Raw genomic sequence first — 27847 nt, forward strand, 5'->3', positions numbered from 1 at the left:
TCTTTCCCTTCCCTTCCCCACATCCAAATGTTGGAGAAATTTCTAAAAGACCTTAAACTGGAACACTTTAAGACCCTGAGTTTCAAGTCCCCAAGAGGTCAACTTTAGTGAAGCAATACTGTAATAGAAGGGTAAATATATCCATAAATTAAACTGGGACAGAGAGTAGATAGGGAGATGTCACAATCTTTGCCCTTTAGGAAGCCACAGAAAAAGCTCTTTGTCACTGGATTTGGTAATAGACACACTGAGAGTCTGGACAGTCCCAGGATTCCACAGACCTACAGTTTACCCTGAACAGATAATTCACACGATGATGTCAACTCTATGACCCGGCTATTTCAAGGACCTGGTCACAGCACAGGAGACGTTGTAAAGGAGTGAGCATTTAAAAAAAAAAAAAAAGAAAGAAAGAAAAGAAAAGGAAAAAAGAAAAAAGAAAGCTGTTCAGTGAATTCTCCTGAATATAATTAAATGAAATTCCAATTTTACTGGCAGAATTCTCTGGTTATTCTGCTATAACTTAAGACCTACAATCAATGTCAGGCATGTGGGGATATGGTATACTATGACAAGATGCCTAACTAGAAAGCAAGCAAAAAGTAATCATAAGAAATGTCTTCTTTTTTGTCTTTATTGTCATCTTTTTCTCTTTATTGTTTTTTTTTTTTTTTTTTTTTTTATCTTTTTTTTTTTTTTTTTTTTTTTTTTTTTTTTTTTAGAATTTTACCCATCTATCTGGAGTTGGAGAAAGGTGTGATACTCCAGCAAATCTTTTAGCTAAAGGATGTCAACTAACCTTCATCGAAAACCCTGTCTCCCAAGTAGAAATACTTCTAAATAAGCCTCTCAGTGTAGGCAGACAGAAAAATAGTTCCAGCATCGTTCAGATTGCCCCTCAAAACTTAGCTCTTAAACTGAGACCAGGTATGTTATGATTTACACACTCACTGGCTCATGTAAATAAATCTAACATCACATGTAGTAATACTGTTATTCCATTAATACACCTTGTACCATATTACATATCATTGTTTGTGATGACTCAGATTTCCCATTCTTAAGGAAATAGAGAGTTGCTAGGCTAACACTTTTCTTTATTCACATTGGTCACTTTGCACTCCAAATGTGTTACCAAAAAGAGCCTTATCTAATAGTAACCATCTGAATTACTCAAATGTTGCTAAGGCTTACCTCACATTTCTTCAAGGGTTGTAATGTAGCTTTAAACTCCTCTTTATTTTCTTCTTTTCTAAACACACACACACACACAAAAATTCAGCTTATCTTCCATCTAAATGGATGCTAGTTCTCCCAAGGAGATATAAAATATCCTAACTTTCACCTCCTTCAGTTACTCTAAATTCACTGCTGAAAGATTTTCATGGGTTTGTTCATTTATAAACTTTACGACACAGTGTATGAAATTGTAAGTATCTTCAGTAAGTTCTTATTGAAATGAAGCAGCCAGTGATTGCCTAGTCACAAAGAAGTCTCCATGTGTTTTTATGATTCGCTTTTCTTGCGGGGGTGGTGCAGGCAGTGAACAGACTCTGCAAGTTCAAGTTCGCCAGACCGAGGATTACCCGGTGGACTTGTATTACCTCATGGACCTCTCAGCCTCCATGGATGATGACCTCAACACAATCAAAGAGCTAGGCTCCCTGCTTTCCAAGGAGATGTCTAAATTAACTAGCAACTTTAGACTGGGCTTCGGCTCTTTTGTAGAAAAACCCATCTCCCCTTTTATGAAAACAACACCAGAAGAAATCGCCAACCCTTGCAGGTAAGTAAATGATTTTCTGGCATCTTTGAACACTGATTTCCTGTAGAGCCGGCCCTGCTCTGAGCTGTAGGAGCTTGCTAAGTGGCTGGCAGTTCCCTCCCATCCGGTTGGATCTCTGCAGCTCTCAGTTGCCTAGGTTTTCAGAGCCAAGGGGAAGTCAACTTAATACCTGGTTCTAGCTTGGGTCCTCACAGCATCTGCAGCATCTGTCTCGCTGCGGAGGTTGGTCTGTGACAAATTTGGCTTTGTGCTCTGCAGACAAGCGGACCAAGTCTTTCACTGCAGGTTCCACTGGCCTGAGCCCTACCCCAGCCCCTCAGAGGCCTTCTATCCTCAATGACCACCACTCTCTGAGGCTATTTGACAGTAACCCACACTTTCTCAGAGTATATGTCTCCACTCCAATGATTGCAGCCAAAATAACAGCTTTTGTAGCTACCTCTGATATACTTTGGGAAATGTGAATTTCTCTTGTTGCTTGGAAAAGCCCTTTGTAGCCTTCACTGTTGTCAAATTCATTAGGAAATTAGGCAATGACTCCATTATAATATGCTCTGATCGGCTACTAAAACCATGTATTATCCAGGTGATGGTCAAGGGCAAGTTGCTTTGAGATGACTTACCTGTACATATCAACGACATGGTCAAAATAAAATTATTTGATATCCTTCTATTGAAAAAGAGCTTCCATTTGCTCTGTGCCAGACCCTATGCTAAAGATTTTACATAGATAACCTCATTCAATCTTCATAATAGCTTCAGGTCAAAGCAGGCTTCATCATCCCTATACTCAGAGGAAGTAACAGAGGCTCTGAGAGGTTAGTAATTTGCCTGAGGCCACCTGACTAATCAGTGATCTGTACCAAGATCTGGGCTCGTCCAAAGCCAAGCCCTTTACTCCTATAAATATGGTATACGTTAAATGGCTTTCCAAACATACACTGACTTTGAACACTAGTATACACCCAAGGAATCAATCTCTATAGAAGACAGTTTTTATAGTATCGTTTTAAGACATTTCAATGCGATTCCCAACTAGAATCTGACAGCGAAAAGAAAAGAAAAATATATATATATATATATATTTTTTTGTTGTTGTTGTTGTTGTTGTTGTTGTTGTTGTTTTGTTTTTTTTTTTTTTTGTTGTTTTGTTTTTTTTTTTTTTGAGGTACGCGGGCCTCTCACTGTTGTGGCCTCTCCCGTTGTGGAGCACAGGCTCCGGACGCGCAGGCTCAGCGGCCATGGCTCACGGGCCTAGCCGCTCCGCGGCATGTGGGATCTTCCCAGACCAGGGCACGAACCCGTGTCCCCTGCATCGGCAGGTGGACTCTCAACCACTGCGCCACCAGGGAAGCCCCCAAAATATTTTGACCTTGAAAAGAATTCATCACTGATTGCAACTCTTAGGAATTGTGTTTGGTTGCAAATATCAGAGATAATATCTGTTCCCAGCCCCCATTCTTGAGGTATAATTGACAGGTACTAAAATACACACAGCAGAAATGTTCAGTTTCATGAGTTTTGACAGTTGAATATACCAATGTAAGCACCACTTAAAACATGACATAGAACATTTCCATCACCACACAAAGTTTCCTTATGCCCCATTACAGTCAGTTCTGCTTCCCCAGAGGCAACCACTTTCTGATTTCTATCAGTTAGATTGGTTTTGCCTATTCTTGGATTTCATATGAATGGAAAAAAATGGTATATACCTTTTGTGCCTGGCTCTTTTGCTCAACATAATGTTTTTGAGATTCTTCCCTGATTTTGTGTTCACCAGTAGTTTGCTCCTTTTTGTTTTAAGTAATAGTCCCTTGTATGAATTTATTATACTACACTTTATTTATTCATCTATTGATGGACATTTGGGTTGTTTCCTAATTTCTGGTGATCATGAAAAAAATACTGCTATGATCATTTGCATATAAGTCTTTGTGCGGATGTATGTTTTTGTTTCTCTTGCATAGATACCTAGAATTAGAATTGCTGAATTGTATGATAAGTATAGTTTTAATTTTTTTAAGAAGCCATCAAATTGTTTTCCAAAGTGGATGTACCATTCTGCATCTCCATCAGCAACGTGTGAGGGTTCCATTTATTTCAAATCCTTGTTAATACTTGGTAATTTCAGTCTTTTTAGTTTTAACCATTCTAATAGGTGTGTATCTCATTGTAGCTTTACTTTGCATTTCCCTAATGACAAATGATGTTGAACATCTTTTCATGTATTTTTTTCCCATTCTCATATCTTATTTTGTGAAGTATCTTTTCAAATCTTTTTCCAATTTTTAAAAATTAGATTTTCTTCTTAATATTGTATTGTATAAGTTCTTTGTATATTTGGACAAAAGTTCTTTGTCAAATATATTTTGCAGATATCTCCTCCCAGACAGTGGATTGTATTTTTATTTTTCTATCAATGTCTTTGGTCAAGCAAGTTTTTAATTTCGATGAAGTCCAGTTAATCAATTTTTAGTTTTATGATTAGTGTATTTTTTTGTCCTGAGACATCTCTGCCTATCCTAACGTCTCAAAGATTCCTCCTCTGTTTTCTTCTAGAAGCTTTGTGGTTGAAGCTTTTACACTTAGGTCTATGATCTCAAATTAGTGTTTCTGTTTGGAATGAGGAAAATGTCTAGGTCTATCTTTTGTTTACATGCAACTATCCAATTGTTTCAGCACTATTTGTTAAGCAGGATTTTCCTTTCCCCATTGAATTATCTTGATGCCTTTGTTAAAAAGCAATTGACTGTATGTGTGTCTAATTCTGGACATTCTATTCTGTTCCATTGATCCCTTGAATACACCCATGTTACCAGGTAACCATTCATCTGCTCACTCATAATGTCACCTTAGGGAAACCGCTTCACTTCTCAGAGCTTTAGTTTGGAATAATAATACTGATCACACAGAGGGGTTGTAAGGAGTGGGTGAGATAATGAAAGGAATCATTTGATATTGGGCTTGACCATGAAGCTCTCAGTAGGTGGTAGCTACTATCAACACCAACAGAGTGGGGTAAAGGGAGGCCAGAGCACTGCCCAACGTTCGGTGAACGGGAACCCAAAGGAGGATCTCGTATTTAAGCTCTTGAAAGGTCAGCGTCTTCCTATTTCATAGAGGTTTTTCTTTTATTCTTGTTGGCAAAATTTACCATTAGCTAAAGTTGTAAATAATGAGTTCTTTTTTGCTGCAACATTATATTTTTTCCTTTCTAATCACGCCCTTAATTGTCCCAGTTTCTCTGTCCAGATTCCACTCGCCACACATTTACCCACCAAGAACCCAAACACCAAACACAGAAGTCAATCCTTTGATCAATCCAAACCTTATAATTATGGAATAAAATGTTCTTTAGTACAAAGGCAATGAGAGGTAAGAGAAAAGAGCATGGCGTTTTCCAGACCTGGGCTTAAATCATAACCTTGGAGCTCCCATCTCTTCATTTGTAAATGAGGATAATAATATTCACTTCCTGGGCTAATCATGAGAGCTGAATAGGCTCAGAACATAACAGACATTCAAAACCAGTTTTAATTTTTTTCTCTCATTAACACTTATTTTCTCTAGTTATTTTTGTCTAACGGTCCTCAAACTTTTAGATCTCAGGACTCTCTTAGACTCTTAAAAATTAAGACCTCCAAAAGAGCTTTATACCTATCAATATTCAGTGTCTTAGAATGTAAAACTAAGAAAATATAAAAATAATTATTTATCAATTTATTTAATAATTACAATGAAAAATATACTGCATATTACTATAATAACACACCTTTAGGAAAAATAACTACATTTTCCAAAAACAGAACAAAAGTTAACAAGATGAGTGGCACTATTTTACATTTTTACAAATCTCTTAAAATATCTGATTTAAAAGAAGACAACTGGATTCTCATACCTGCTTCTCCGTTTAATCTGTTGTAATACTTTTTTTTGGTTGAATTCCATGAAGAAAGTCAAACTTCACACAGATATACAGTTGGAAAAGGGAGAAGCAATTAATAGATTTTTCCAATAACTGTAGACATTCTTCTTTGATATTACATTCAAACTGTACAAGAGGTAAATTTATTTTCAATGTGGAATCTGAAAAAGTATCAATGAACTTCATATTTTGTTACATTAAAAACCATTGGTCTGTTTAGCACTTTGAATCGCTCTTTTACTGGTGTGTGTGTGTGTGTGTGTCTGTGTGTGTGTGTGTGCGTGTGTGTGCACGTGGTTTTGTAATATAACGCTTTGGTCATTTGGAAAGTGAAGTTTCAGTGAGTTATGTAGATCTTCCAAATTTCATGATATAATATCTAAAAAAATCATATTTGTTAATATCATCATTAATCCCATCAGATAAATCTTTAAGTATTGGGAAGCCGTTAAGCCATGGGTGGCAGATGATAATTTTCTGAAGTTCTAATTTTCTAGTTACTTCAGATTTCATCATTTGGCAACAAATACTGATAGTCGTTTTCCTGGAATTAGCAGGCTTATTTTTTCTTCATTTTTAAGAGCATGTCTGCCAAAAACTTAAGTTGGAATGATAGTTTGGCTTTCAGATCAAATGATTGTTCCATAAAATAGGCCAGTTCAGTTCAAACAATCGCAAGTGTTTTTCCACTATAAACATGTATTTCAACGTGCAGCAGTAATGCCGTATGCATATTCCCCATGTGGTCACACAGAAATATTTTTTTAAAAACACGTATCCAAGGGTGTAGACTTAATAAAATTAATATCTTTTACTGCTTTATCAAGGACAATCAGGTGAAACTAGCATTTAAAAAAAAAATTATAAGGAATACTAGGCAGTTTGGTGCCACTGCCTTGATCTGTGCTAAGGCACCAGCAGTTTGAGTCACCATTGCTTTGCATCATCAGTGAAAATGTCAACAGTGAAAAAGACAAATAACATCTCTTATTATTATGAAAAACGTTTGACCTGAAAAACTCTCTGAAAAGGTGTCAGGGACCTCTGTGGGTCTGCACACCACACTTTTAAAACCTCAGCTTTAATCTGGTCTCTAGTGCTTTTTGAAGTAGCTTTTGCTTTCTTTATCTTCGTTAGATGGAAAGTCACTAAAAATTCGTTTCACCACGTAAGAAGCCTGAATGGTTTACGTTTTTGAAAGAAGTTTCTCTTATGCTGCTGTCTAAGAAACATCAAGGAAAACCATATTTTCTCCATTTTCCTATTTGGAATGAATTGTAATATGCATTTAAAAATATTTAACAGCACAAAGATAAAATTTTCTCCATCGAACATTTTGAGGGATTTTTTTTTTTAAACATCATTTCACGTTTGATTTGGTGTTTTGTTTTGTTTTTGAAGACTTGAAGTGAGGAATTCATTGTAGTTTTGCAAAAGAGATAACTGAACCATGAAATGCTTAGATTTCCTATATGTACACACAAAAAAAATATATGAGTATATAATATAATTTTTAATAACAAGCCCAAGTGAGAATACAGACAAAAAGAAGAAAATGGAAATCATTTCTAATCCCGCTCAAAAAAGATGGTGTTAACCTTTTAGTATATATCATTATAGTCTTATTTTATGAATTTTATTTAAAGTTTTAATAAAAATATAAGTAGCACTTTTTATATTGTGTTTTACAATTTTAAATTTGAATGCATTTTAAATGCAAATCTATTGTTGTCTAGGGACTCAAAATCAAGTTATTCAGCAATGAGTAGTTCCTTCAATTTCTACCTTAGAAAATAACAACCAAATATAAGCATTTGTTGGAGGAAGAACTTTGACCAAAATGGGCAGCCTCCAGTCAAAATTTTCTGGTGTGACCCAGCTCTGACGTTCTGCTTTGCTTTAGCTTCATGCATCTCCCAGCACATGAATATGTTTATTGAATTAAATAAATGTATTCCCCTTCCCAAAAGATTAGAGTTCTAGTAAGAACTACATAGCAAATAATTCTAACCAACAAAAATGCAAATTTCTTACCGAAAGATAGGAATACTAGTTCTCTGGCTCCAGAAGATTCTCAAATGCCATTTTGGTACAGTGTGAACCAACACCCCCAAATAAAAGATTAAACAAAACATTTCCCAGACTAGTTGGGCTCCAGGGACAATGGTATACTTCACACAGTTATATACTTTTTATAAAATACTTTTTATGTAATTTTTACAACAACCTTGTGAAGTAACTATTATTATCACCCTCATTTTATAGATAAAGACACTGAGGTCCGGAGTAAGTAACTTGCCCAAAGATGGAAAACTATTTAGTCTTTTTATTCTAAATCTAATGGCATTTTCTTCTACCCTGTAGCTGCTTTACATACTACAGGAGCAATTAGGACAAATGGTACATTATTATCATTTAATAGGTTAACTTTCTTTTTAATTCCTCATTTCACATTTCAAAATACATTCATATTTGAAGGTGGGAAAAAATCGACTACATAAAAAGTTTTAATGTATATATCCAAAAAACACTGTAAACAAAATTTAAAAACAAACTACAAAGACAAAAGTTTAATACTATTTAGAGATAGAGTTCTTAAAATCATTAGAAAATAAAAAAATACCCCATTAAGAAAATGGGACATCTCAGACTGTACCATTCAGTGCTGGCCATCTTTAACCCCCTCTTGTTCTGAAATCTGAGGACGCATCAGATTATGACCTACTTTTTGTGAAAATCTACTGACAGGAAGTAAATGATTATCCTTGCAGACACCAGCATTCTGGTTCTGGCAGAGCTTCATTTCTCAGTGTAAACAAATCCCTAGTCACTCTGACTTATATATATATAGTTGATTCTCATCATTTACGGAAGTCTTGTTCTGTAAATTCTCTTCAACAACTGCATTAGAGAATGCTGAGCATTTCTCCTAGGGGAGACACAGGGTTAGGTTCCTACGAGTCTCTGGTCACATTTCACCGACTGAGCAATACATAACTTTGTTTTCTGTGTGTTTCTATTTAAAGACATCTTATTTAATATATATTGTTGGTTTATTAATGTTGAAATCACAGCCAACAGCACTGTAACTCATGCCAGAATAAAGTTTAGCTAACACGTGTATTTTCCCCATAAGACACACCAGTCTTCCTGCACTTAGGAACACCAGACAGCACTTCAGCACTACACTTGGGGGCCACTCTAAACAGCAAAATCACCCAAAAAGCATAAAAATGCAAAAAAAAAAAAAAAACCCATGGCACCAGATAGACCACAAAAAGGACATTTGTTTACAGTATGAGAGCTGGAACAAGAAGGCTGTCTTATTTGACCTCAGCTGGAAACATACGTCTCATATCAGGTGACTCAACTCTTTTTTTTTTTTGGCTGTATTGGGTTTTCGTTGCTGTGCACGGGCTTTCTCTAGTTGTGGCGAGCGGTGGCTACTCTTCCTTGCGGTGCGCGGGCTTCTCATTGTGGTGGCTCTTCCTGTTGCGGAGCCCGGGTTCCAGGTGCGTGGGCCTCAGTAGCTGTGCCCTGTGGGCTCTAGAGCGCAGGCTCAGTAGTTGTGGCGCACGGGCTTGGTTGCTCCGTGACATGTGGGATCTTCCCGGACCAGGGCTCGAACCCATGTCCCCTGCATTGGCAGTCAGATTCTTAACCACTGTGCCACCAGGGAAGCCCGACTCAGCTTTTTTGTCACTCTGTGCACGTACACGAATGACAGAGAAAGTACTGAAAGGACTGATTTGGGGGTTACAAATACATTTTAGCAATATGGATTTTCAAAGATATGGAATCTGTAAATAATGAGAATTGACTGTATACCTCAAGCAGATGACTATGGTGAAAAAGAGCCTACTCCTCAAAGATGCATCAGCTCCTTGTATGCTGACAAGACAGGCTGTTGAACTTGCAAAGATGCTCACCTAAGTCAACCAGCTCTCCTCAGAAGCATACCACAGCCTCACTGGGGGCTACTCCTTTTTGTCTCTGTGTTTCTACACCTATGCTTCTCAAACTTTGGAATGCATCAGGAAGACTTGGCTCAACACAGGTCTCTGAGTCCACACCTAACGTTTCTGATTCAGCAGGTCTGGAGTCACACCCCAGATTTTGCATTTATAACAAGTTCCCATGTGATGCTCACGTGGCTGGTCCAGGGACCACACTTTGAGGATCTCTGCTCTATGTTATTTATGTCTACTTTACAAAGGAAAATCTAAAGCTCAGAAGGGTTGAGTAACTTGCCCAAAGTCTCATGCACAGCTACTAGCTGGCTTTCAGAATAAAATGTGCCTGCTTCAGGATTAGCAATTTCTGTTCTACTGTGATGTCTTTAGGGCAGATCTCATCCTAACATGGCATTTTCCTCACAGGTAAACTGTTTTTAGTGGTGGTTTTACCCCAGGCTTGTCCACAATAGTCTGTTCTATCACAATAAAGTTGGGCTCTAGAATCAAGAGCCTTGCTCTGATTTTCAGGCCCTGGGCAGGCAGGACTGAGCAGAGGACGAAGTAGACAGGTTCCTCTCTCAGTCTTGCTACAGGGAGACTCATCCTTGGTGACAGTTTAAGCTATCAAAATACAAAGGAATTGTTGTCATCATGTAAACTTAATGGTGGATTTTGGTTGAGAGGCAGTAGAAGGTAGTGATTACACACACACACACACACACACACACACACACACACACACACACACACGGGGAGTCTGATCACCTGATTATCTGTTTTCTGTGCTTGAACCAATGCAAGACACACAGCAAGCTCTAAGTGTTAGCTAATGTGGCCAGTTTGGAAGGGCTGGGTGCGAGATGATGAAAACAACCTTAACAGTGAGACTCACAGCCAAGTTACGGAGTTGGGCACTTTAGAAAAATGCATTTTCATTGAAGGAAATGTTGTTAGGCTATTAAACCCATTCATTGTGCGTTGTATCATATTTCAAGAACATTTTACATCTTCCTTTTGCAGTAGTATTCCATACATTTGTTTACCTACATTTGGATTCAAGCACATTTTGCCGTTGACAAATGATGCAGAAAGATTCAATGAAATTGTGAAGAATCAGAAAATTTCTGCTAATATTGACACCCCAGAAGGTGGATTTGATGCAATTATGCAAGCTGCTGTATGTAAGGTATGCTGAGGGGAGCAGTGTTTCATTCTGTTGACACATATTTCATCTCTTGTGAACAAATCTCCTTTGAAAAGCTTAGCTAACTTTATCTTTCCTTTAATCGCCGTATTTCTACAACAGATACTTAAAATTTTTGTACATTTTTAAATTCCATCATGTTGAAACGGGGACAATTTTTTATGCCTAATATTCAAATAGTCTAATAACATTGTAGTACAGTTGGGGAAAATTGGTTAAAAGAATAGTCATGTATGATTAATTTTCAAAGATCCAAATCATGTTCATTAGTTTTTGAATTAACCATGGTGAAAAAAAAGAAAAAAAACAAAGACAACAATTAATGAAAAAAAGTAAAAATGCTCTGATTCAGAATAAACGTCTACATATGATCAGATATCTATTGTTTCGAACAACAAAATAAGCGTCAGAGGCCACAGTGTCTCTACGACAATGCAAGAATACCTCTTCTCCTTGACAATCAGACCCATATCCATGGGAACGATTCCCCTGTCTTCAGATGACAGTCTTCATGGAAAATATCAGGAAACAGATAGGGCCAAAGGTCCTAGAACATGGGAGGGCCAAAGAATTAAGGAAGGAGGGAAAAAGATAAGGTACCATGGGGCAGCTACGATGAGCTTCTGTCCAACTAGTTCCTTGACTAATCTTAATTAAAGGGGAGAGCTCTGCAAAGAGACAGAAAACAGACCATCTTAATTAACAGTACTCTGCAGTCATACTTTGATAAGCAGTTTTTATCCTTGTATTATGTTTATAATTTTTGGATGATATCAGTAGAAAGAGAAATAGGTGCCTACAGGTTGGGTGAAATTGTAATAAAACAGGCTTACTTTGGGTCCATTCTGTATTGCATTCTTACTAGCTCTGCTTCAGCTTGGATTTGGGATAATCTATGACCTCTCTCACTCCCTTCTGTCATTTTTCTGGTAAATTGAAAACTGGACAGTAAAAATAATTAACTGTGTAAATGTCAAGATCAACTGGATACTGATTGTAGTGAACCATTTTTTCTGAAGCATAAATCATCTGAAAATGTAATCCAGGATCAAGCAAAGGTCACAGGATTTCATGTCTTTAATATGTTAATATTACCAACTCACAATAGATGAGAAAGTCTAAAATAGATTGAGCAGCAATATATATTTTAATAATCTGAATGTGTCCAAGCATAACTGATCCACTCTCAATAAACGTCTCCCCTCTCCCATACAAGCCAAATGCTTCTTTCTCACTGTAGGAAAAAATTGGCTGGCGTAACGACTCCCTCCATCTCCTGGTCTTTGTGAGCGATGCTGACTCTCATTTTGGAATGGACAGCAAACTGGCAGGCATCGTCATTCCTAACGACGGGCTCTGTCACTTGGACAGCAAGAATGAATACTCCATGTCAACAGTCTTGGTGTGTAACCTATACTCTACGCTGTTTGCAGGGCTACAAGTAGGCGAATGGAGCAACAATTGCTGTAATACATAGCAGAGTAACCCACCCTTGGTTGAAGCGGTGAACATTTTCTGATTTGAGATTTAACACATTGGCCTTTCTCAATCCTCATCTCCCTTAGAGGTTCCCTCAAGAGCACAGATGGGCGGTGGCGATGTGTGATAAGTTCAGATTTGCTATAGGACGAATGATCCCGGAACCTCCCCAATTTTTCAAAGAGCCCAAGGCCAGCAAAATGTAATACAGTCAGCTCATTCTGTTTGAACCATAGTCCTGGAAAGGAAGGCTCAGACCAGAACAGTAGTCACCTAGGAGTTGTTTGAAATGATGGTCCCAGAGTCATGCTGCCTCAATAATTCCATGTTTTCGTAGACCCTGGGACTCCCTGGGAAACCACTAGTCAGGTGCTTCTTGGCTCGTGTTTTATTAAATTTGGCTTATTTTCGTCATTTAAAAAATGCTCGTGACATTCAAAGAAAAAAAAAAAAAAACACTTGACTTTTGTAAAACAAGGTAAAAATTTCAGAGCCCTTTTGATGTACATGATCTCATTTGATCCTCACCAGAAACCTATGTGTCTAATTGTTTCCCTTGAACAGACCTTGAGGCTGCCACGCTGGTGCATGTGTCATTCCCTCTGTCTGGAATGCCCTTTCCTCCAAGGCTGCTGAGAAACTCTTACTGATCTTTTAAAACCCAGCTCGATCATGACTGCTCCGGGGACGGGGAGGACCCTGTTTGACCTCCACTGGGCCCCAAAGTGATCATCTCTCCCCTGGCTCTCATACATAGTTGGCTTCTTGGCCATCGCCATACAGAAATGTGCTTGTTGGTTTCTGTCTGTCTTTAACATACATCCTCAGTACCAGAACTGGTTTATTATCTCTATTTGCTGACAGCACAGTGCCTGGAACACACTAAAAATAGAATTGAATTATGAAGCAGCAACCTGGAAAGGTCATATTATCCCCATTTAACACTTGGGGAAAAAATGGTACAGAGAATTTAAGTGACTTTGTAAAATGACAATGCTGTAAAAGTGTGTGTAGGGGAGAGAAAGAAAGAGGGAAGAGAGCCCAGGATTCTAATATCAGATTGGAAAAACTATCCTCTAAAAGAAGAATTTAGTGAGATAATGTACAGAAATGCTTACCACAATGCTGGCAATTAGTTTTAAAAAATCTAATGGTTCATGAATTATCTGCTATCATTTCTTGACCTAAATTTCTAAACTTCAACATGGCTGTTTCTACCTAACTTTTGATCAATAGTGTTCACCAAATTTATATATTTTTAATTATATCGGTTGTCCTTCCATATTACAGGGTTAGTGAGGGTAGCCACATTTTGTCTTTTAGCCAATGAGGGGTAATAAACTATGAGAAGTGTATCCCTTTTTTATTACTTTTTTCTTGCAACTATTCAAGTGCCCCATAATAGCCGTCTCAGAAAAAAAGCAGGATCACAGAAGCAAATACTGCCTGTTGCCTAATATGACCATCTCCTCTAATACATGTTCAAGTGATTCTTATTGAGTAAGTTGCTACAATGCACAGAGCCATGGGCTATTTCCCTGCCTGCAACATAGCCCCCGGGTCCTCTGAGCACTTTCTATGCTCTCAACGCTGGGCCAGGCTCCTGGGGCCGCAAAATAACAGGACACGATCCCTGGCCTTGAGGAACTTAGAATATAATTGTGGGAATTAAATCAATAGATCTGGATCGAATAGAGAACCGTATTCACCCGCCTATGGAGGGCTACGTGGTGCCATCCTGGCTACACAGGCACAGCAGTTGAAAGTTTGGAGAACATCTGGAGATAAGTAGGGACCAGCATTGGAGGACCTCAGGCTTAAGGTTGAAGGATACTTAATGTTTGGGCAATTGAAACACAGAGACTGAGAATGTCAGACTCAGAAAGCTTTATAGATAGTATCTGGATTCTGCTAATATCCACTAATAAAAATCCAAATGGGATAGAAAGCACGCATTACACAGCCAGATTTGCAGTTGGGTAATTGACCTGAGTATCTTAGGCAAAACTATACTTTTCCCTCAACTTTAATTTTGTGGCTGAAGACAAAAATATTCCAGAAGCGCTGAGAATATATGAACACACCACATTCGTGTGCAAGAAGGCGTATTCGTCAGTGTTCCTGCACTTTGGCTGACTGCAGTCATAAGCCACATGGTATTCTTAGTTCCCTTGTTTGCAGGCCACTCCCTCATTTGAGGGTCTTTTTGCCCATTATTCACATTTGGAGTCATACGCCAGGCAAACGTGCTCCAGGTTTTCCAGGCTTGGAAAGTAAAGGTCATCTGCAAATATGATAATTAATGACTTTATATTTTAAAGTACTTGTATCACTCAGGAATGAATGTATCAATGGAACAGAAGTAAATTGAATACAATGGCTTTTCAATTGCCCTGTAAAAATATTGCAGCATCCCATAAAGTCAATTCGTGACATCAAAAAGGCAGTAAGACCAAACTGGAGAGCTGGTACAGGAATATCTGAAGTCAGAGGGATTTAGGAGTGGCAGTGTGTGCTTCCTCAGCAGGTTGGTCCTTCCGCAACCCTCATCCCGCCCCATCCAATTCCAGTCAGAGTTTCAGAACTGCAAGAGTCACCTCGGTCACCTTCATCATAGTCATGGTCCCTCTCTCAATTCTAACATTCCCTCCAATATTTGCCTGCAGGCAAGTGGCACTTAGAAAAAGACATGTATCTCTACCCTTGAAAAGATGACACACTGTAAGTCTTTAGATGAATTTAGTGATCTCCTTGGAAGTGACAGAGCATAATACACCACGTTGACAGGCACCGACTCTAAGAAATTAAGTCGACTTACAATATCTAGGAAACAATTACTAAACCAATTAAGAAAATAATGCTAATTGTGTACTTGTTTACTTGGAGTGATAGACACAGTAATGCCTGTGAGAATTGAAAATGCCAAACTCAGTAAGATATCTTTGAAAGAGATATTCCTTTATTTTACATACTTCTGTTAAGAAGATACTTAAAATCTTTGTGTTCAATTTTAGGAATATCCAACAATTGGACAACTCATTGATAAACTGGTGCAAAATAACGTATTATTGATCTTTGCTGTAACCCAAGAACAAGTTCATTTGTATGAGGTAAGCAAACATGATTTGGGAAATTCCTTCAGGGAGATTGTTGAACATGAAACTTTAACTCTGAATTTAATACATGGGAGGCCAACAGGTAATCATTAACACGTACCAGATATACTGGACACTGGCAAAGTGGATTCAGTTACTGTTTGCAATTTAAATTATAAACACAGAGGTGCAGCAGAGAGTGGAGGACAGATATGGTGGGATAAGGAAGAGACAGTTATGGAAATGAAAAGTTGGAAGAGAGCACCAATAAACAGGACCACCTGTCTAATGGAAAATCAGTCTATCTTCCCTTGAGCTCTTTCATCTGATAAGGAGAGTTAACAGCGAGCAGAGAAAATTATGAGAATGGGAGGAGGCTTGACTTAAGTCTCTGACATTTGCAAATTCGATACATAGAAAATACACAAGTAGAGATACAACTCAAACTATTGAGAAGTGAAAAGTTGAAAGAAAAAAATTTGTTAAACCCTGGGCCAAAAGATAATTTCTCCCTTAAAGTAGTTGGATTTGCAGTTCAGGTTTTTGAATGGAAGCACCAATGGCAGAAAGGAAATTGTTTTGTTAGATGAAAAAAATGTTCATAAATCACTGCATACACAGTAAAACGCATATTACAAGTGCAAAAGTTTTCTGTGGCTTCTTTCCAGCCTCAGAAAAACAATATGTCAAAATGCCATGTATTGGGGTACTAGCAAATGATCTATTATTCCTCATGGGCAGTTTCACAGAGGAGGAATCTCTAGCCTGAGTCCTACAAAATGTTGAGAAAATATGTGTCCGTTAAATTGTCTGTACCTTCTATGCAGAAGCTTCAAAGACTCCTAAATTCAAAGTCGGATCTCCCATTCCTTTTGAAAGGACCTCTTAACTCGCTTGGTGAATTTACAGGGCTCGGGAAACACTGAGATTATTTCACAGAAGGCTTTGATTAAATGCCACTCACTGCTCAGGACGGTACAGTCCGTGAACTTGCATCAAGCTCTGTAGACAGGATCCAGGAGGAGATCCTATCTTGCATTTTTAATGAGAGGAGGGTATTGTACTCCAGGTGAGACTGCCTTCTGCTGAAAACCAAGGAAGTCCCTTGCAATCAAGCTACATACTCGAGGGCTTTGTTCTACTCAGAGACCATGTGGGTTCACCTGATCTAGGCATTTTCTTAAGGCTTTTTAGTATGTGATACTCGTTTCCAGTGGTTTTAAGTAGTAAAGTTGCGGTAAAGATTTTTAAAAAGTACCCCAAATACAATAGTGAGTCTATTCGGCCTTTGATTCGTAAGGCTAGAGTGAGAGGACCCTGGGGGTCACCACACCTCCTCCAAAGCAAGGCTCCTGTTTAGAAAGGGAAGGAGAAGTTGCACAAAGTTTTCTTAAAAGAGGGATCTGGGAAACACGATTGATGATTATGAACAGAGACACCCATAACTCACTTTGGTAATAGTCTTTAAGACACAACTCATTTAAACGCCTCCTCAAAATTGCTATCAAAAAGACAGAGCAAGGTGAAAAATAGCTCTGTGGCAAAACAGAATCTGTCGGATTTAAACAGGTTGCATCCACGGTTCCCTGTTGCAAAGGAAATGATCATTTCCAAGGAAAACACCAGATTAGAGCCTGCCTCTAACGTAACAGCAGGACATTTATTTTGCCTGCCTACTAATCTCATTAGGAGGTGAATTTATGTTCCGTTGTGACCTGTGGTTTTTACCATCTAGGCTCCACTAAATTCAAAGGGACATTTGCAGGGAGCCATGCAGTGGACCAGGCCAGCAGGCCGCTCTGTGACTCTGATCCTTTCATCATTTTATTTTCGTTCTGATGGACTCATCATTTCCTCTGCATTAGTGGGAGTAGATGGCAGACTGGTCTAAAGATAATGACAGCAGCATTGCACTTCCCTGAAGGTTTTGCACAGCATGAAAATGCTGGTTTCTTGTTTTATTGATAATGGAAACTGAAAATAGACCAGTAATGGCTTGGGTTGCCTTTCCATTTAAATCTCTTAGAAGGAGCCCTATGTGTGCAGGAGCCCTATGTGACCTGATGTTTGGATAGCTATGATAGAGGCAGCATAACGACCAAAGAATCACTGAAAAATAAAACCAGTGATAGGATAAATAAAGCAACTAAGTGGTTGGATCTAATGGAAATTCCAGGAGGCAAACTGTTTGCCCACACCCGGGACAGGAGCTAGGTCAGGTTCAATGGTGCCCATCTTGCAGCAAATAAAGAGTTATGTTGCCCGTTCATGGAATGCAAGAAAAAAATGACTATTTTTTAAAATAATTTTGGTAAGATGCCTTGGACTGCCCAGGTGTGTATGTTGCCGTACTTTGTGGTAACAGAGATGAATGAACCATGGAAAGGCTACAGTGAGCAGTTTTGCCTCCTGTTCATTATGACTGCAGTGTGTGCCCCAGACTCCAGCAAACAGATGATTTTGAACAAACTTATTATCATGGATAGTTTCCTGTTTGTCCAATTACAGGGTTCAAAAGATAATGATAGATAATAGACTGAGCAGTAGGTAGTATATTACATTCAACTGCTAAATACCATTTTGAATCAGGATTCAATTACCCAAGCTTTAAAAAAATTTTTTTATCTCCTCTGCTGTTTTCAAATATTTACTGTTAATTTACATCAATTTAGTATCAGGCTACTAAGCCCCAACTGTCTAATTTGACTAGTCTTTCCTTCCTAATGAGAGACTGAGAGAAAAACAATTAAATTAGCATTTTTTACTACATTGTCAAATCCTGTTATTAATCACCTGGGATTATTTGCAAGAGTTTAAAATATCCCATTATCTTTCAAAATGTCTACCTCTGGCTGGAAAAGATGAGTTTTATGACGTTAATTGTTATTGTATATATATATAATAATTGTATGACCTGGTGTTTATGATGTAATGTTGAAACACCACTTAGAAAGTAAACAAGATGTATTGGTAAAAGACACTTCACTAACATCTGTGGCCACTAATTGATGTCCCTGTGGTTATTAGGACAGAATGATGGGTCTAAAGCATGGGGACAGGCGCCCAAGCAGGTTGTTCTACCAACCAAAAGGCCCTCCACTCTGGAGGTAAAAAAACCTTCTATTATTAACTCTGTAAAGAGCATGGTGGGTCTCGCTCATCTTTCTGTTTAGGCCAATTCTCAATACAAAGTAGATTCTCAGTAAATATTTGTTGAATGAATTGAAAAACAAAAAACTGCAATGCAAGCACTTCATTTTTTCTCAAATGGGCTCAAAGTTTCTAAACAGAGATTCGGAGTTTTGTGTGACAAATGCCTGTCAAGGTCAAGGGAGCCCATGTCCAAGAGCAGGTGGGGGAGCCTGACCTACCATTATGGTCACCTGCAGCCTTGGCTGTTTCTTCTCCATTTGGATCCAGTTGGCACGAGAGAGGAAAGGAACACTCTGCCATCAGCCTTGGGATCACCCTGTTGGATAAGCTCCAGAGCCTTCTTCCTAGTCTGTAAAAGGAAAACCCGAGTGATTAACCACTTGACGGTCATTAATCCAAAAACAAACACAAAGGCTGCTGCAATATGCTATGAGCCTGATGTCTCAGAAGTGTGGCTTCTGAAATTGTCTACCATATACAAGTTTCAATTTTTCAGGAATCAAAAACCCAGTTTTTATTTCACCCTTTCTTTCCTTTTTCTCCTCATCTTTTGAGCTTTTCACCATAGCAAGGGAACTGAAAGGAGGCAGAGAAATTAGGGAGGGAGATAAAACAATAATTGGACCCTTTTGCTATTTGTAGCCTGTTCTATTATTGTTTTGCTTTATAATGTTTTCTGTTGGAAAAGACCAAAACAATTTTTTCCAGTGAAAATCCCTTTATCTCTCAGATCGGTTTTTACTGAATAAAAGGACTGGAGTGGATGACCTCCAGCTTTGGTAGTCAATGATTCTGGACCTGGAGGGGGCGCAAATCACCATAAATTCCAATGATTTACACACGGATAAAGTATAGCTAGCTGTAATATAGCTAATTTTAGGGCACGGTCTAAAAAATTGTTCTTTATCTATGAATCCCATCCTGTAATTATGGGGATTCCAAATTTATGCTTTTAATGAAAATAAAATCATGTAGGAATTAAAAAGAGAACTTCTGGATTATGAGAAACATCCATGGAGTTAATAACTTGCTCTCAGTTCAAGTGTAATGGAAAAGGATTTTGATTTCTCTTTATTTGCTGGTATCTGAAAATAAAGACCAAGGAGAGCCAGCTGCCTGCACTTCCCTCATTAATAAAAACACCTCTCAGAGAGGGAGATTTTGGAAAAAAAACTCGTGTCCTCAGATTATCAGGGCAAAGTGGTTGGAAGTATTTTCCAGACTAATTAATAAACCATAAACACGAAAAATCATCAGTAGTTACTCCCTAGGTTACACAGAGTACTTTTCTTCTAAAGAACACAAGGACTCATAATCCAGAAAATAAACACACAGAAAAAAAGATACAGATTTATAGTCAGGGTCTTAATGAGATGCTTTCTTAGGCCAACCCATGTAGAAATATAAAATGAGATTTCATCAATACTAGGCCTAAATATTTCAAGATTTACATAATACCCAGAATGCCAGGCATCATTAGAACCAGGGTGCTATTGACCATAGTCTTCATTCATTCATTCATTTATCAAACATCCATGAGCCAGGCCAGGGTTGGTGACTAGAGAGAAGACACAGTGTCTGCCTCAAGAGCATTAGCAGACTTGTAAGCCATTGATTTACCTAAAGGATAGAGGTTATTTTAGAGGTTATGTTCTAGAGACCGCAAGGCAGAGTTTTACTGAGGGGCCAGAGTTTTCACGTCTGTCAATGTTTTTACTCTTTTCTATTCACCATTTTTATTACAAGGGGCAGCAAATTAATCGGCAATCTTAACACTACCTTCGATGCTGAGGGTATCCCGGTGCTGGCCCTTCACTTTGTAGAGGTGGAAACTGAGGACCAGAGAGAATCAGCAACTATGACCATGAGAATAATAGGGAAGGTTTGCTGAGGGCTTATTAGGTGGCAGCTGGGGTTAACTATTTTAACTCACTTTATCTTTTAATCTCCCTTTTAGCGCCCCCAAAAATCCAAAAGCAAGTTGCATGTGAGAGCCAGGATTTGAGCCCAGACAGTTTGAGTCAACAGCCCCAAACAGTGAGTTGAGTCACAACTGAACTTGAGTTTCTGCAGTGAAAGAGCAGGCCCATTCCTAACCACTAGGCCAGCAGAGAAGCAGCCTTTTCACAAAGTAACCGGCTTTTGAAAGTCACTGAACAGTAAGAGCACAGAGCCCACGGGAGCAGCAGAGCATTCCCTGCAAACGGCAGAGTCCTTCAAGGCCAGTAAACACTGGATTTTACTTACTGTTGCTGTTAACTTAGACAAATAGAGCAATCTGAATATGTGTGGACTTGAAAAGAGACACATCTGGATTCTGCCTTGTGTGATATTTAAGCCCTGAGTGGTAAGAACGGGTCCCACAGTTAGGGAGCTTATGCCATTGGCCAACCCACCAAAAATAGCTAGTCTCTAAGGTGACTGCTATCGAGGTTTCGGCCAAAGGGGGAATAGGAGACACATGGTCTGACACAGGCTGTAGGCCTCTTATGATGATACCATTCAAGCACATGGAAAAATAGAGTAACACAATGAACACCCACATACCTCCTGCCCAGCTTTCTCCAGTCTTAACATTTTGCCACTATATTTGCTTCCGATATTTTACAGAAATAAAACATTTCAGATCCAGTTGCCTGCTGTGTAACTGCCCACCTCCCTCTTTCCTTCGTAACCAGTACCCTGAACTTAGTGTTTATCATTCCCATGTTTATTATGTGAAGCATTAAATCATATGTCTACCCATAACTAATTACATAGTTTGGGCTCACAAGTTTAATTTCATGCTGTATGTATTATTTCTATAGTTTGCTTTTTGACTCAATGTTATGTTTTGGGTTTTTTTTTTTAAATTATGGTACAATATACACAACATAAAATTTACCATTTTATAGGTTAAGCATATAGTTCTGTGGCATTAAGTATATTCACATTGTGGTACTCAAAGATACGTTTTTGAGGCTTATGCATGGAAACACTTAGAGCTCTTGTTTACTCTGTTCCACTGCTATACATATTTCATTACGTATATTTACTGTAGCATGTTCATTTGTACCTGAGGGCTTCAGATCATTTCCAGTCCTGCAGCATTACAATTGTTGCAGCCATGCACATCCTTGCAGGCATGTTCTCTGTTGAGGATCCATGTCTGGAAGTGAAGCCCCTGGGTCACAGGGGAGTGGCATCCTCAACCGCCCCTGGGTGTATCCAAGTTGCTTTCCAAAGTAGTTGTATCACTTACTCAGTTACTCTCCTACCAAAAACATGGGAATGTTGAAAAAAAAACACCAAAAAACAAAACAGAAAAAAGAAAAAACACATATTAAATTACTCTTTTTCTGATGATAAAATTAATACATTATTTAAAAAAAAAAAAGAGGGGGATACAGAAAAGCACAATGAAGAAAATAAAGATCACTCATAAACTCACTACTCAGACACAGTTAACCATTCTTGACATTTTAGAATGTCTTCTTTTTTGTTTTTACATGCATTTACATGTTTTAACATAATTGGTATCAGATTGTACATATTAAGTATGTTCAAATTTTTGGAATGTGTTTATATATTCACAGTCTTAAAAAGGCATAAAAATTAAGTTGCACTTAGTTATGTGTTGAACAACCACTTTTATTAATAAGAATAGCATTAGATGAAATCAGGGTCATTCTACAGAATTCTGAATCTGTGGTTGCCAGACTTAGAGGGTGTGTGTTTTAAAATAAAAGCAAACTTGCTGCCCACCCCTAGCAGCCCCAGAACATCCAGAATTACTACACTTTTACCTATCAGGTCACTCTTTTACATATACCAATGATACTTGGTTACTTTTTTATACATTCATGCAACATCTTTAATAGGACCAACAAATTATTTCTAGTAACCCCTTTTCTTATCCCTGAAAGTGCCCTACTGGTGAGGACTCTGACATCTGTGAACAAACTCAGTTCCTTCAAAGGCTCTTCTCCTGCAAAGTGCTCAAAGCTGTGTACCTCCACTTCCCTTCCTAGGAGGGTCCACAGTGTGAGGGGACGCAGTTACCCATCTATCCCCAGAAGCCTTTCCTATGGCTGCAGGTGGCCACTCTGTATCTGTGAGGCTGGACCAAATTACAGCTATGATTAAAGGAAGCTCACCCCTTCTTGGACCAGCATGCAGAGTTTAACTGTACCCATGCATTCTCCACATGGCACAGCCTTTCACACAATTATAGAGGACATCAAGGCACAAGGGACAAGTTAAACTGACAGCTCCCAGACATAAGAGAAATTTGAGAGTATTATATGTTTTAACTTTATGGCTCATTATCTGAAAGAGCTCAAACTAGGCTACAACGGGGCCACCGTTAGTTACAACATTGTTCAGTATCTTGTTGCCCTTACGGTCTTGAATCTTCAAAAAGTAATCAGAAAATTTTTGAAACAGAAAATTTTGTTGAGCTTGAACAATTTGGGCACATTTTATTCACTAATTCAGGGGTTGGCATACTTCTTCTATAGGGTTACCAGATTTAGCACATAAAAATACAGGATGTCCAATTAATTTTGAATTTCTAAACAACAAGTAATTTGTTATGTTTTAGTATGTTCATGCAATGTTTGGGCCACATACTAAAAGCTTTGAAAGAATTACTAAGAAAAATGGAACCGAGAGTACAGCAGTGGGGAATAATGGAAGAGGACAGTGTGAGACCTTACTTCCATAGGATCTTCAGGGAAGACCCTTTTTAAGAAGTGATGAATAAAGCAGCAACCTGAAGGTTAAGAGCAGTCAAGAGGAGAAGGAGTGTGCAAAGGCCCTGAGGTAGCAAAGTACTCAGTGCTCAGTGTGTTTGACAAATTGAAAAGAGGTTTGTCAGCCTGATGTGAGCTGGGGTAGAAGGGGATGGAGTGGGAAAGGTAGGCTAAAACAAGACCCCCCCAGTCTTGAAGGCCAAGGGAGGCAAGCATAGTGCTATTCCATGGGTAGAAGGCATTCAAAAACACCACTTTTGCTGTTGAGTAGAAAATAGATGTCACAGGTGTATGACAAACTGAGAACCCCATATGGATTACAGGTGTGTAGTTTTAAAAACATAACACCTTTATTTTCCAAATTGCCAGAGCTATTCCTGGAAGCATCCTCTTGACAACAAGAATGGTGTGGACATGTCATTCTGTACCAGACATTCTTAAACTTTGGCACTCATTAGAATCATCTAAGAAGCTTTCTAAAAAACCCAAGGCCCAGGTCACACCCTGATCCAATTAAATCAGTATCTCGGGGGCTGAGACCCAGACATCAGTATTCTAAAAAATCTCCCTTGGTGTCTCCAATCACCCAGGGAGTCTGTTAAAATATAGACTCTGATTTAGGAGGTCTGGGCTGAGGCCTGAGATTTTGCATTTTTTTCTTTTCTTTTTTTTTCTTTATTGAGGTAGAATTGACATATAACATTATGTTCGTTTTGGCTGTACAACATAACAATTCAATATTTGTATACACAGCCCAAATAGATCACCACAATAAGTCTAGTTACTGCCTGGCATCACACTGTTACAACATTTTTTTCTTGTGATGCGAACTTTTAAGATTTGCTACCTTAGCAACTTTCAAATATGCAATACAGTATTATTAACTATAGTTACCATGCTGTACATTACATCCCATGACTTATTTTATAACTGAAAGTTTATACCTTTGGATTCCTTCACTCGTATCACTCCCACTTCCTGCCCCCACCCTCACCTCCCCACCCCTGGCAACCACCAATCTGTTCCCTGAATCTATGAACTTGGCTTTTTTGTTTGTTTATTTTGTTCTGATTTGATTAGTTTGTTTGTTTTTAGATTCCATGTGTAAGTGAAATCATATGGCATTTGTCTTTCTCTGTCTGACTTGTTTAACTTAGCATAATGCCCTCAAGGTCCATTCTTGCAGCAAATGACAAGATTTCTTTCATTTTCATCACTGAGTAATATTCCATTGTATATGTATACAATATCTTCTTTATCCATTCAGCCATTGATGGGCCCCTAGGTTGCTTCCATATCTTGGCTATTGTAACAATGCTGCAATGAAAATGGAGTGCATGTATCTTTTCAAATTAGTGTTTTCATTTTCTTTGGATAAATACCCAGAAGTGGAATTGCTGGATCATATGATAGAAGTAAACCTAGTCATGTGTGGTCAATCAATCTATAATGAAGGAGGCAAGAATATACAATGGGAAAAGGACCATCTCTTCAATAAACGGTGCTGGGAAAACTGGACATCCACGTGTGAAAGAAGGAAACTAGACCACTATCTTCCACAATACACAAAAATTAACGCAAAATGGATTAAAGACTTAAATGTAAAACCTAAGACTATAAAACTCCTAGAAGAAAACATAGGTGGTAGGCTCCTCTTGACATCAGTCTTGGCAGTAACTGTTTGGATCTAATTCCAAACGCAAAGGCAACAAAAGTTAAACTGAATAAGTGGGACTACATCAAACTAAAAAACCTCTGCACAGCAAGGGAAACCATCAACAAAATGAAAAGGCAACCAAAGAATAGGAGAAAATATTTGCAACCCGATAAAGGGTTAATAACCAAAATATATTTAAAAACTCATACAATTCAATAGTTTTAAAAACATCTGATTTTAAAATGGACAGGGGGGCTTCCCTGGTGGCGCAGTGGTTGAGAATCTGCCTGCCAATGGAGGGGACACGGGTTAATGCCCCGGTCCGGGAGGATCCCACATGCCGCGGAGCGGCTGGGCCCGTGAGCCATGGCCGCTGAGCCTGCGCGTCCGGAGCCTGTGCTCCGCAGCGGGAGAGGCCACAACAGTGAGAGGCCCGCGTACCGCAAAAAAAAAAAAAAAGGCAGGGTAATCTTATTAAGAGAAGATCTGAAGTATCTTCAGGAACAAATACTCAGTGTAGGCCCTTTGTTCTCTCAGTCTCCATTCTCCAATGCCTCTCTGTGCATTTGTTTGTCTCAGAGCAGTCACGCACGGTGGGCCATTTGTCTTCCCTTATCGCACTGTGACTGCTGCCGAGCACTCGTTCAGCTGTGCGCTGCAGCTTCTCGGCTGACAAGATAATTACATTCCAGGGCAGACTGGGAGAAAGACAGGGAGTGCTCAAAAGTTCCGAAGCCGACTACCTAGTCATCGCTGGTACAGACTTCAAGATCAAGCACCTGATCTAATTAGCACACCCCCATCGCTGCCGGTCTGACTGTGGAATGCTGACAATTAAAAGCCTGAAGGCAAAGCCGATATCAGGCAACCCAGAGACAGACATTCACGCTGCCTAGTGCCAGAAACAATTACATATTCTTTTTGGAATCTTGGGAGTCCTAGTAACACAGCCGAGCCTGGGGGTAAACTTTTGCATAATACCGGGAGCCCTGCGTTTACCGATAATGAACAGGAGAATAAAACCTCACAAGAATGAAAGACCTCTCGGGAAGAAAGCCTACCGATTACCTTCAGAAGGACTTATTTCAGCCAACCCCGCCGGCCCCCAGCTCTGGAAGAAGCACATTTCCTGACAAAAACGGGCTTCCACCTGCAAAGAGCTGTTTTACTTTGACCAGCTAAAAAGTACAATACAGTCCCCCAGGGGAAAAAAAAATGTTTTTGCCTCTATGGTTTCACCACTTCTTACATTTCTTTCAAGATGTAGCCTTTCAATGTGAAAGTGATTACGGACACAAAGCTTTTTCTTCCTTTCTTTTTGCTTTGAGTAGGAAAGTGTTCTATAATCTCTAAACCCCTATATATATAAATACCAGGCATTATTACCTTAACTTCCCAATGAGACTCCCCCGCCCCATGGCTGTTGGCATTTGCACAGTGAGCAGGTAGAGCCCAGTGAGCGCTTGCTTTAAAGTCAAGACCTGTTTCTACCACCTATTAGCCCTGTGACCAGGCAAGGTACTCACTTTTCCAGGTAAAACGAAGGCTTAAAATCTTTAAAGGTTAGGGACTTCCCTGGTGGCATAGTGGTTAAGAATCTGCCTGCCAATGCAGAGGACACAGGTTCGAGCCCTGGTCCGGGAAGACCCCACATGCTGCGGAGCAACTAAGCCCGTGCACCACAACTACTGAGCCTGTGCTCCACAGCTACTGAAGCTTGTGCACCTAGAGCCTGTGCTCCGTAGCAAGAGAAGCCACCACAATGAGAAGTCTGCACACAGCAACGAAGAGTAGCCCCCGCTCACAGCAACTAGAGAAAAGCCTGCGTGCAGCAACGAAGACCCAATGCAGCCAAAAATAAGTAGGATAAATAAATAAAAATATATATATCTTTAAAGGTTAAAGAAATCAAAAGAGCCCTAGCAGAATCTTATGGGTTGAATTGTGCCTGTGCCCCACCCTGCCCCGCCCCAAAGATATGTTAAAGTCCTAACACCTAGAACCTCAGAACGTGACCTTGTTTGGCAATAGGGCCTTGCTGATGTAATTAGTTAAGATGAGGTTATACCTGAGTGGAGTAGACCCTTAATCCATTATGACTGGTGTTCTTAGAAGAGACACAGAGACAGAGACACAGAAGGGGGCACCATGTGACTATGGAGGCAGAGACTGGAGGACGATCTACAAGCCAAGGACAGCCATGGATTACCAGCAACCACCAGAAGCGAGAAAGGGGCAAGGAGAGACTCTCCCTTACTGGTTTCAGAGGGAGCGTGAGGCACCTTGCGCTCAGACTTCTGGCCTCTAGAACAGTGAAACAATTAATTTCTGTTGTTGTATGCCACCCAGTTTGTGGTACTTAGTTACAGCAGCCCCAGGAAGCGAATACATTCAGTTAACTTAGGTTTACTCATTAACCTCTCTCTGGCTCACCAATGTTATCACCAGACCAGGATAGCGATTTCCAGGGACCTACTGTCAGTGGCCTGGTTAAGAGATCTAACTCCAGGACAGAGCATGGCAGGGTCTAGCTCTACCACTTCCAGGCTGGCTGACTTCAGGCAAGTTACCTAAACTCTCTTGGCCTCAGTATCTTGGTATAATAATGGATATTGTTATGGATAATAATGGTACCTAAGTACAGTAAATAGAGCTTCTGTGGAGAATGAAAGAGATGACTCTGTCAGGTAGGAATGTCAGTGCCAGTTATTCTCTCCCAGATCATGGTAGTTCAGCAGATCAGGAGAGCTCTGGTGCCTTTAGCCCCATCTGCAGGATGGGCTCATCCTACCAGACCAGTGAGTGGATGTAGAATGGAGGAGACAAAGAGCATTGTGGTCCCCTCCTCAGCATTCC

At 39.3% G+C, this 27847-nt stretch overlaps 1 protein-coding gene across 3 annotated transcripts in view; it reads left to right on the forward strand.

Moving 5' to 3' along the window:
* Positions 1–27847, forward strand: part of ITGB6 (integrin subunit beta 6) — a 70483-nt gene that overhangs the window by 3072 nt on the left and 39564 nt on the right. For 2 of the 3 annotated variants that reach the window (XM_007454976.1, XM_007454978.1), the window contains 5 exons: positions 723–927; positions 1540–1786; positions 10691–10856; positions 12115–12276; positions 15368–15463. In XM_007454976.1, coding sequence (XP_007455038.1) covers positions 723–927; positions 1540–1786; positions 10691–10856; positions 12115–12276; positions 15368–15463 — 876 coding nt within the window. Of the gene's footprint in view, positions 1–722; positions 932–1539; positions 1787–10690; positions 10857–12114; positions 12277–15367; positions 15464–27847 lie in introns of all 3 variants that reach the window. The other variant, XM_007454977.1, reaches the window with a different exon arrangement.

This window comes from Lipotes vexillifer, unplaced genomic scaffold, assembly GCF_000442215.2.
Source record: "Lipotes vexillifer unplaced genomic scaffold, Lipotes_vexillifer_v1.1 scaffold293, whole genome shotgun sequence".
Lineage (NCBI taxonomy): Eukaryota > Metazoa > Chordata > Mammalia > Artiodactyla > Lipotidae > Lipotes > Lipotes vexillifer.